This window comes from Bos indicus x Bos taurus, chromosome 6 (assembly GCF_003369695.1).
Source record: "Bos indicus x Bos taurus breed Angus x Brahman F1 hybrid chromosome 6, Bos_hybrid_MaternalHap_v2.0, whole genome shotgun sequence".
Classification (NCBI taxonomy): Eukaryota; Metazoa; Chordata; class Mammalia; order Artiodactyla; family Bovidae; genus Bos; species Bos indicus x Bos taurus.
The window spans coordinates 87,762,736-87,774,921 of record NC_040081.1 but is presented as its reverse complement, the minus strand read 5'-3'; the positions used below and the strand labels follow the sequence as shown (position 1 = coordinate 87,774,921).

At 35.9% G+C, this 12,186-nt stretch overlaps 1 protein-coding gene across 10 annotated transcripts in view; it reads left to right on the top strand.

Moving 5' to 3' along the window:
• Positions 1–12,186, top strand: part of ANKRD17 (ankyrin repeat domain 17) — a 166,981-nt gene that overhangs the window by 137,229 nt on the left and 17,566 nt on the right. For all 10 annotated transcript variants that reach the window (XM_027544715.1, XM_027544711.1, XM_027544713.1 and 7 more), the window contains 5 exons: positions 564–735; positions 2,009–2,456; positions 2,905–3,060; positions 5,080–5,229; positions 6,576–8,212. In XM_027544715.1, coding sequence (XP_027400516.1) covers positions 564–735; positions 2,009–2,456; positions 2,905–3,060; positions 5,080–5,229; positions 6,576–8,212 — 2,563 coding nt within the window. The remainder of the gene's footprint in view (positions 1–563; positions 736–2,008; positions 2,457–2,904; positions 3,061–5,079; positions 5,230–6,575; positions 8,213–12,186) is intronic.

Sequence of the window (12,186 nt, the reverse complement as noted above, 5' to 3'; positions counted from 1 at the left end):
TTCTGTAAATGTATACTGTTGTTAATTTATCCCCACCCTGGATCTCACCACATGAATTTGCCTGTTTCCTTTTACTACCATAGTAATCAACTTTTGCAATGGAAAGTATTAAACCTGTATTTTTCTACTAGAGGTAGACATTTTATAGAATATATTCTTAGGATAAGCAGTTTGTAATTTTCATAGAAGGCTTTCAAATTACCTTTCCAAAAACTCTGATATTTATACCAATGGCAGTGTAGGAAAGAATTCATTTTCCCAAACTTTTGCTATCTGATACCTCTTATAATCTACATTTCCTTAGTGACTATGGAGTTATATATATCTTTATCAATCATCCATTTTGAAATTAGGTTGTCTTTTATCATTAATTTGATCTTGACATTTAAAAATAGTATCTTCTCTTTACAGTGACTTGAGTATGATTTTGATCAGTGAGTTGAACGAAGATAACTTTGAATTTTATGGTATCCCAGTACCTTTATGATGAATGACATTATGTGACAACATTTTTCCAATGAAAATTCCAGTGTTATAATTCTGTTTTATTGATTCTTTAACAGTTAAGGGAAGAAAGTCGAAGGCTGGCTTTGGCTGCCAAACGAGAAAAGAGAAAGGAGAAGAGACGAAAGAAAAAGGAAGAACAAAGAAGAAAACTAGAAGAAATTGAAGCCAAAAATAAAGAAAACTTTGAACTCCAAGCTGCTCAAGAAAAAGAAAAACATAAAGTTGAAGGTATTTTCTCTAAATCGTCTAATTTCTTTCATATAATGCTTTCTATTCAAAATTATATTTCATTAAATATAAATAACTTAAGATAACATTAAATATCAATGAGTCAAGATAACAGTAGATCTTTTATATTATTAAACCCAAAAGTATTTCTGTGCCCTTTTTATTTATTGAATTCATCCCAACTTTCCATTGTAAACAATTCCAAACCTATACACAAGTTGAAAGAATGACAAAACAAACACTTGAATACCCTTCACCTAATTTAAAAACAAACATTTTACTATATTTGCTTTATCTTTTTCTCTAAGTGTATATACATATTTTTTTCCTTAAGCTATCTGAAAATAAATTGCTGATTTCTGACATTGCACCTGGAATAAATACATAAAATCATAAAAAAAAAAATTATCAGTACTTCCATAATTTCATCTACAGTCAAGACCATGTTCAGATTTTTTCTTAAATGAGGAAATCACTTTTAATTACTTTCTAACTAAAAATCATTTGAGGTAAGGATAACGTTAGAAAGAACCATTGTCATTAAACCACCATATATGTATGGTGTGTATGTGTGTATTTCCCTCTCTTCCAGTCTTTTATTTTGAAAAATTTCAAGCTACAGAAAATTTTAAGAGTTAGTATGATGAATACCTGCAAGTCACCTAGATTCATATAACATTGTGGCACGTTTATATTTTTCCTCTTTTTTTTTTTTGAATAGTCTTATATATACTGTACACAACAATAACATTATTACAATTGAGAAATTTAATAATAATGAATAATATGTAATATATAGTAATGTATTCATTCCTAAAATAATTCCAAATTTTTAAAAAATGTTTATATATTTGTCTGCACCAGGTCTTAGTTGCAGGACACAGGATTCTTTTTTAGTTGCGGCACATAGAGTCTTTACTTGCAGTATGTAAGATTTTATCTGTGGCATGATGGATCTAGTTCCCTGACCAGTAATCAAACGTGGGTCCCCTGCATTGAGAGTATAGTGTCTTAGCCACTGGACTATCAAGAAGGTCCCCTGAAATATTTTTTTGTAACTTCCTAGTATATGTTATTTAGAACTTAGGAACAGAGAGGAGAATAGATAAATCATATCCATCTCATTACTAGTGAATGATGGAATGACTGATGACTTTATATCTAAAAGTAGTAGTAGTAAAGTAGCCTCTTGGTTTATTTTTGTCAAGTGCTTAAAGCTAAATGTATGGCCAGAACACTAGAACTTGCTAATTCGGTATTACTGCTTCTACAGATGAACCTGAAGTCTTGACAGAGCCTCCAAGTGCCACAACCACTACTACCATAGGTATATCTGCAACCTGGACCACTTTGGCAGGTTCCCATGGTAAAAGAAATAATACCATAACTACAACCAGTTCAAAGAGGAAAAACAGGAAAAATAAAATTCCTCCGGAAAACGTTCAAATTATATTTGATGATCCACTACCAATCTCATACAGTCAGCCAGAGAAGGTGAACGGAGAGTCCAAGAGCAGCAGTACCAGCGAGAGTGGAGATAGTGATAACATGAGAATTTCCAGTTGCAGTGATGAAAGTAGTAACAGCAACAGCAGCCGAAAGAGTGACAATCATTCACCTGCTGTGGTCACTACCACTGTGACCAGCAAGAAACAGCCATCAGTTCTGGTTACATTTCCAAAGGAGGAGAGAAAATCTGTTTCTGGCAAAACTTCAATAAAGTGAGTTCCAATTTTTATTTTCACAATTTACAGTATCGTTATGAAACACTTTGTTGCTGAATTTTTTAGTAAAGCAGTCAAATGAAAAAGACAAATAAGTGTTAATCTTTGTTCTAAAGAAGGCACACTTCTTTAAAGAATTACTGTGTAATTTCTTCATTTGGGTTGTTAACCCATGAAGTATCAGTTATGATTTTTCAGAGATTGTTATTGTATTTCAGTTCCGCTATATTTGACTTCTAGATAATATCTTTTTAAAATCGCCCCTTCATATTATGCCTAGTATTGGAAAATGAAAAATAAATTTCTCATTTATTCATAATATTCAGAAAATAAAGAATAAAATCATGTGTTAGTTTGCTGTTATCATTAAAAAATTCTTCATCTGTTCTATATTTGTTGTTGTTGTTGTTCTATATTTAATTTGTGTTTTTCCTCTTTGTTAAAGATTGTCAGAGACTATCAGTGAAGTGACCAGTAATTCTCTCTCCACTTGCACAAAATCTGGTCCATCTCCCCTTTCCTCTCCAAATGGGAAATTAACAGTAGCAAGTCCCAAGCGTGGACAGAAGAGGGAAGAAGGATGGAAAGAGGTTGTAAGGAGGTAATTGATTATTTCTTTGTTTTTCTCATTCTTTTTATATGTGCTCTATTTCAAAAAGAAGTATAGTCTACCTTGTGATTAAATTCCCCAGCTGTTCCAAATGCTGCAAACAAACTGGTGGCCCAGGGCTGCCAATGGAGACAACCTATACTATATTTTATATGGAAAAAAGTATATGTTAATACTTTCAAAACTGGGAGATTTTACATAAAAAGTTAGGTCATTGTGTGTCTGCTTCACCTGCATAGATATGGCTTTTGGTAGTGAACTAATTTCTTTAAGGTAATAGATTGTCTTATTCTTCCTTGTAACCTTGAAGCCCAGTAGGTAGTGTCTATCACATGCTTATAAATATATGGAGAATAAATAAATATTGGTTTTAAACTATTCTTGTCTTCAAATCATAGAATATTTCTACTTCAAGAGTTTTAGAACTAAAATATTTTACTGTATTTTGCTTGGGATTTTTAAAATAATGTGTGTTAAAAAGTAAAACAGTATCCCAGAAACTGAAAGGTGGTAAGATACCACCTACCCAGAAAGGATGTGATCCAAAAAAAGTATAATGTTCATTTCTTTTCCTGTTTTCGGCCAAGACTTCCCCTCAACCTCCATCTCTGTCTTCATCTCTGTCTGTCACATGGCTATTAAACTAATTAAAATCATAACACCAGAGTTCATTCTCACCGTTAGTCACTCAGTCATGTCCGACTCTTTGCAGCCCCATGGACTGGGACTCACCAGGTTCCATTATCCATGCTCTCATATAAAAAGATAATTCTGGTTTTTGCATGCAGTTTTATTTATTTTTGGCGGTACCAGGTCTTCATTGCTGTTGCGGGCATCTCCTGTTGCAGCACTTAGGCTCCTCTTGTGGTTTGTGGGCTTCACTTGTTATAGCAAACAGACTCTGGAGCACTCAGGCTCTCTAGTTGTGGGTGCCTGGGCTTAGTTGCCCCAGGGCATGTGGGAATCTTAGTTCCCCAACCAGGGAACAAATTTCCATCCCCTCCTTTGGAAGGCAGATTCCCAAACATTAGACCACCAAGGGAAGTCCCTGCATGCATCTTATATTATAGTATACAAACAAATTCTTAACTAATTTAAAATAATGATCCCTGAGTTATGTTATTTAAGGGAAAAGGAATTATCAGGTGACTTAGTTATATATATAAAAGGGCAGAGAGGCAAGGTTTTTTAAAAAATTCTAATTTAATATTTAATCTATTGTGAATAAATAATTTACTTATTCATTGAAGCCTAATTGGCTCATTCTTTTTATTGGGAGTTATACTGTTTTTCTTTTAGAAGTATTCTTTAGTTTAGACTTGTAAGAAATTTATATCTACCTTTGCTGAATCTGAGTAATTTTGTGTTAGGTGGGTTTTGCTTTTTGGAATTCCAACAGGCTTTTCTGTTTCCTCACACAACTAAACATACCTTAGCAAGTGTCCATATTTGTGGATAATCATTTGAAGGCCTCTAGAAGAATGCAGGAAAACATGAATTTTCAGTATCATCCTTTCAGTTAAATATTGGGTAATAAAAACAAGAATATAAGGTGCAAGTCAGACACCTAAAGGCACTCACAAGAAACCTTGTTAACTCCTTGGGCTAGATTAGACACCCCATCAGTGTGTCTCTATGATACCCTGTTAGAGCACTTACGACATCGTGTTATGTTTCTTACTTGGTTTCTGCATTGTCATTATATGTGGGTGGGAACCCGTCTGTCTTATTTGCCATTAGTAGTTGCGTTTACACAGTGTATGTCTACATGGATGTGCTTTGTAGATCATAATGAAGGATAAAAGTCAAAAAAGCAAACAGTTTTTGGTAAACTAACTCTCTTTTTTTCTGTGGCTCTTAGTTGCCTTGTATCATTTAGGATGAGACTAGGTAGAAGAGGCTTATTCAACAATGTTCTGCATTTTTTATTATAAAATTAGTATAACTGTCTTAATTACAACCATTGATATTTATGATTTATCTTAATTTATTTTTCTAACCATTAAACAGGTCAAAGAAAGTATCTGTTCCATCAACTGTGATATCCAGAGTGATTGGAAGAGGAGGCTGTAATATTAATGCGATTCGGGAGTTCACTGGTGCACACATAGATATTGATAAGCAGAAGGACAAGACGGGAGACCGGATAATAACTATAAGGCAAAATTTTGTCTCTTTTTTTTTTTCCCTTTATATTTATTGCATTAGAGCTTAAAAATTATAGACAAGCATTTGAGTTTTCAATGGAACTTTGTATTTAATAGCCTACTTTTAAATGAGAATTTGATTCATTTTAGAGAAAATAACTCTTAAAATTTGTTTTTCTAATTTATATGTTCTTATGAAGTATTTCAAAGGACTTTAAAAGAGTTTTTCTTTTTTGTGTGTATGACAAAGATTTGAATAATTTTTCCTTATATAAACATTTAATAAGGCATTCTTAAAACTTATTCTGAGAATTTTTTAGAAGGAATGGATTTCTAACACATTTTAGTAGTTTTCCATCTTTCTCTTAAATTAGCATTTGAGATTTATTATTCTCAGATTGTATACTTAGAGTATGAGCTCAGTAATGATTTAAATCTAAAGTAGATATTTGTTTTGAATTAATATTTGAGTATTTCTAAGCTGTAATATCCTTAAAATAAAGATGATATTGTAAGAAATCATAAATTTGGTTGTGATAGACTGGTGCCCTTCATAGTAATAGAGGAGCTGATAGTTTAATAACTTGCCTCAACAGGAAGAAGGCAATTAACTCACTCTGCTTTATACTTATTCTCCTCTCCTATCTTTTTTATGCCTCTTCTTGGGTAGGTGTGGTCACACTTGCCTTATCCAGAGAAGAGGGAAAGCAGAAACCCTCCACCTCTGGGTTTCCATAAGGTTTTCCTGTCAATCACATATACTCCTAAACATTGAAGACTGGGTTTTGACCTTATTATGGCCATTGTTGGCATTATCAGGATTCTTCTCTCATTTTGAGACATCTGTCCAAAATAGTTAAAATAATCACTCTACTTATAAAGAAACCAGTAGTAAACATGCTGTAAATACTCATTTTACATACCTGAATTTAAAAGACTGTTTTCTTACTCAGTGATATTATTGTTCTTGCTTACTTGTACTGTTATTAATGTTGATCAATTGTTTAACTTAATGGTAACAGTATGGATTATGTAGGATTTTAAGTGCAGTGATTTTTCGATCTAGAATGTATTTCACAGTAGGAAAATGATTGCTTAGCCTGAGGAAACAATAGTGAAATTAAATTTTTTGGAAAGAAGTAATGTTTCTCCTTTGAAAAATATAGTGGTGTGTTGGACAGTTTATCGCTTTGCTTGCAAAATACCTCAAAAATAGAAAACTTGCTGCTTACCTTTTAATCTGTTCTCTGTATATATGTGCATACATATGCAGTGCACACACAAATGAATTTAGGCCTTATATATCTTAAAAAGGGGAAATTGGACCTAATTTTTTTTTTTTTTTTGATCAACTTGTAGGGGTGGCACTGAATCAACAAGACAGGCAACTCAGTTGATCAATGCTCTGATCAAGGATCCAGACAAAGAAATTGATGAACTCATTCCAAAGAATCGTTTGAAAAGCTCCTCAGCAAATTCCAAAATAGGGTCATCAGCACCTACCACCACTGCTGCTAACAGTTCCTTAATGGGAATTAAAATGACGACTGTAGCTCTGTCATCAACATCTCAAACTGCCACAGCACTTACTGTGCCTGCAATTTCTTCTGCATCTACTCACAAAACCATTAAGAATCCAGTGAATAATGTGAGGCCTGGTTTTCCAGTTTCTCTTCCATTAGCATATCCTCCTCCACAGTTTGCACATGCTTTGCTTGCTGCTCAGACTTTCCAGCAGATCCGTCCACCAAGGTTGCCCATGACCCACTTTGGAGGTACTTTTCCACCAGCTCAATCCACTTGGGGTCCTTTTCCTGTCAGGCCTTTGAGCCCTGCCAGAGCTACTAACTCGCCTAAGCCTCACATGGTGCCTCGCCATAGCAATCAGAATAGCAGTGGTTCTCAGGTGAATTCAGCAGGTTCTTTAACTTCAAGTCCAACAACTACAACCAGTTCATCAGCTTCAACGGTGCCTGGTACATCTACAAATGGCAGTCCGAGTTCACCTTCTGTTAGAAGGCAGCTTTTTGTCACAGTTGTGAAGACATCCAATGCCACCACCACAACGGTCACAACCACAGCAAGCAACAACAGCACTGCACCCACAAATGCCACATATCCTATGCCTACTGCCAAAGAACACTACCCAGTATCATCCCCATCTTCCCCGTCACCACCAGCCCAGCCAGGAGGAGTTTCTAGAAACAGCCCTTTGGATTGTGGAACAGCATCTCCAAATAAAGGGGCATCTTCCTCTGAACCGGAAGCAGGTAGTCCACCAGTAGTAGAAACAACAAACGGTAGACCTCCAAACAGCAGCAGTTCTTCTGGGAGTTCATCAGTTCATTCTACTCAGCAACAGCCTCCGGGATCTGCTTCTCAGGAGCCAAGACCACCTCTTCAGCAGTCTCAGGTTCCTCCCCCGGAAGTCAGAATGACTGTTACTCCTTTAGCAACCACAAGTTCTGCTCCAGTGGCGGTGCCTTCTACTGCCCCAGTGACTTACCCTATGCCTCAGACACAAATGGGATGCTCCCAGCCTCCTCCTAAAATGGAACCACCTGCTATTAGACCACCCTCTCATGGCACAACTGCCCCTCACAAGAATCCAGCTCCAGTGCAAAATTCATCTGTTGCAGTCCTCAGTGTCAATCACATTAAAAGACCTCACAGTGTTCCCTCCTCTGTCCAGCTACCTTCGACCTTAAGTACACAAAGTGCTTGTCAAAATTCAGTACATCCAGCAAATAAACCTATTGCTCCCAATTTCAGTGCCCCCTTACCATTTGGGCCCTTTAGCACATTGTTTGAAAATAGCCCGACTTCTGCTCATGCCTTCTGGGGAGGATCTGTTGTTTCATCTCAGTCAACACCAGAATCTATGCTATCAGGAAAATCCTCATATTTGCCAAATTCAGATCCCTTACATCAATCTGATACTTCTAAAGCTCCAGGTTTCAGACCACCATTACAGAGACCTGCTCCAAGTCCCTCAGGTAGGTGGTATTTTCTGACATTCTTCACCTGCTCATTTACACAGATGATGCAAAAACTCTGGTTATTTTCTAGTACTTTTACTCTGACTAGGCCAGATGGACAAACTGTTTTACTAAATCAAATGCTGTTGTGAGTATTGAGTGTATTTAGTATGGCATTATTATTTTTTTTTAATCTTTTTAGAAACTGCAATGGATTTTACCTTAAATTTACCATAAGTAAATTTCTTCATCAGATACATTTTTCTCTCTCAAAGTAAAAAAAACAATCTCTCATATTTTAAATTAATAAGAAATGCCATCAAAAGTTTGCGTTTTCAAATAAAAACTACCACATATTTTTAAAATTTTATTTTACTTCCGCTTTACAGTCAACTCTACCTTCAATCTGCACCCCCCACCCACCTCTGATATCCACAAATCTGATCTTTTTCAGTGAGTTTGTTTGCTTTAAATTCTACATATAAATGAAAATATAAACTTGTCTTTCTCTGTCTGACTTGTTTTACTTAGTTTGATGCCCTCATGGCACATCCATTTATCAGAAATGGCAGAATTTCCTTCTTTTTTAATATATATATGGCTGAATAACATCCCACTGTGTGTGTTTATATGCCACACACACACACAGTGGAATATCCATATTAAAAAAAAAAGTGTATGTGGGCCACAACTGCTTTTCCATTCATCCATGAATGGATACTTAGGTTTTTTCCCATGTCTTAGCAATTATAAATAATGCTATTATGAACATGGGAGCGTAGGTATATTTTCAAGTTAATATTTTTGTTTCTTCTGAATATATTTCCAGAAGAGGAATTTCAGGATCGTTGTGGTAGTTCCATTTTCAGTTCTTAAGAAGATCCTCCTGTTTTCCAAGACACTGTTTTCCATAGTGTCTGTAGGCTGATCATATTTCAAGTGCTTACTTAATGAGCAGATGTAACTGGTAGCTGCCATATTGCACAGTGCAGATGTTGAACACATCTGTTAACATAAAAAGTTCTATTGGGCAGTGCTGATATTTAAAGAAGATCTAAAGATCTGGTTTTGAGTGGTTGCTTTTTCTTTTTTAACTTTTTACTTTGAAATTTTTTTTATAGAAGTGTTCTTCTATAACTTCTATAATTATCCCAACTTCCCCTAGTGTAAACATCTTACATAAACATGATGTATTTATTAAAACATAGAAATTAATATTGGAACACTATAACTAACTAGACTAGAGACTTTATTCATACTCCACAATTTTCCAATAATGTTCTTTTTCTATTTCCATGCTTTACTGATGTCTAAAAATATTATTTATGCCTTTACAGAAAGGTTGCCAACTTGATGTGTGTTATTGAAGAGATGACATTCTGGGACTAATGGGAACTGATTGTTATGTTTACCTATTAGCACATAAATGTAATGAACATGATCAGTAAATATTTCTTTGCTGGGAGTTGATTGAAACATTTTTTATGAATTTTCAAAAGCAGTTTCTCTTGAGTCCTAAAACAATAGAATCGATATAATTTATTGTAAAGCTTCATATGCTAATACATTGTAATGCTTTTTTTTAAAATTTTATTGGAGTATATTTGATTTACAATGTTGTGTTAGTTTCAAGTGTACAACAAAATGAATTAGTTATATACATACATATGTCCACTCTTTTTAAGATTGTCTCCCCATATAGGCCATTACAGAGGAGTAGGTAGAGTTCCCTGTGTTGTACAGTAGGTTCTTATTATTTATTTTATATACAGCAGTGTATATATGTCAATCCTAATCTCCCAGTTGGTCCCTTACCCCCTGGTACCCATAAGTTTTGTTTTCTACATATGTACAGAGCTACATCTGTAACTTTATTTTTGTTTTGTAGATAAGTTTTTTTTATTTATACTCTTTTCTTGGATTCCATATACAAACTATATCATATATCTGTCTTTCTCTGTCTGACTTCACTCAGTATGACAATTCTAGGGCCATCCATGTTACTACAAATGGCATTATTTCATTCTTTTTTACGGCCGAGTAATATTTCATTGTACATATGTACCGCATCTTCTTTATCCATTCCTCTGTTAATGGACATTTGGATTGCTTATATGTCCTTGCTATTATAAATAGTGCTGCAGTGAACATTGAGGTGAACATATCTTTTCAAATTATGGTATATGCCCAGGAGTGGGATTGCTGGGTCACATACTATGTTAATCGCTCAGTCGTGTCCAACTGTTTGCAACCCCATGGACTGTAGCCTGCCAGGTTCCCCTGTCCATGGCATTTTCCAGGCAAGAATACTAGAGTAACTTGCCATTTCCTTCTCCAGGAGATCTTCCCGACCTAGGGATCGAACCCAGGTCTCCCACATTGCAGGCAGATTCTTTTACCTCTGAGTCAGAGACCAGGGATCACATAGTAGCTGTTTTTAGTTTTCTAAGGAACCTCCATACTGTTCTCCATAGTGGCTATATGAATTTACATGCTTACCGATAGTGTAAGAGGGTACCCTTTTCTCCATACTCCTTCCAGCATTTATTGTTTATGGGCTTTTTGATGGTGGCCATTCTGACCAGTATAAGGTGATACCTCGTGTAGTTCTGATTTGTGTTTCTCTAATAATTAGTGATGTTGAGCATCTTTTCATATGCTTTTTAGCCATCTGTATGTCTGCTTAGAGAAATGTCTGTTATTTAATTTTTTAAAGTTGGAATTTAGTGAAAATACTTCACTTTTCAAAAAATGTAACATCTAGGTAATATGTTCAGTTCAGTTAAGTTGCTCAGTCATATCTGACTATGCGACCCCATGACCACAGGACGCCAGGCCTCCCTGTCCATCACCAACTCCCAGAGTTTAACCAAACTCAGGTCCATTGAGTCGATGATGCCATCCAGCCATCTCATCCTCTGTCATCCCCTTTTCCTGCCTTCAACCTGTCCCAGCATCAGGGTCTTTTCAAATGAATCAGCTCTTCACATCAGGTGGCCAAAGTATTGGAGTTTCAGCTTCAACATTAGTCCTTCCAGTGAACACTGAGGACTGATTTCCTTTAGTATGGACTGGTTGGATCTCCTTGCAGTCCAAGGGACTCTCAAGAGTCTTCTCCAACACCACAGTTCAAAAGCATCAAATCTTTGGCATTCAGCTTTCTTTATAATCCAACTCTCACATCCATACATGACCACTGGAAAAACCATAGCCTTGAAGAAACAGATCTTTGTTGACAAAGTAATGTATCTGCTTTTTAATATGCTATCTAGGTTGGTCATAACTTTCCTTCCAAGAAAAGCATCTTTTAATTTCCTGGCTGCAATCACCATCTGCAGTGATTTTGGAGCCCCAAAAAAATAGTCAGCTACTGTTTCCACTGTTTCCCCATCTATTTGCCATGAAGTGATAGGACTGGATGCCATGATCCTAGTTTTCTGAATGTTGAGCTTTAAGCCAACTTTTTCACTCTCCTCTTTCACTTTCATCAAGAGGCTCTTTAGTTCTTCTTTCTGCCATAAGGGTGGTATCATCTGCATATCTGAGGTTACTGATATTTCTCCTGCCAGTCTTGACTCCAGCTTGGGCTTCATCCAGTCCAGCATTTCTCATGATGTACTCTGCATATAAGTTGAATAAGCAGGGGGACAATATACAGCTTTGATGTACTACTTTTCCTATTTGGAACCAGTCTGTTGTTCCATGTCCAGTTCTAACTGTTGCTTCCTGACCTGCATACACAGGTTTCTCAAGAGGCAGGTGAGGTGGTCTGGTATTCCCATCTCTTTCAGAATTCCCCACAGTTTATTGTGATCCACACACACAAAGGCTTTGGCAAACTCAATAAAGCACAAATAGATGTTTTTCTGGAACTCTCTTGTTTTTTCGATGATCCAGCAGTTGTTGGCAATTTGACCTCTGGTTCCTCTGCCTTTTCTAAAATCAGCTTGAATATCTGGAAGTTCATGGTTCACATATTGCTGAGGCCTGGC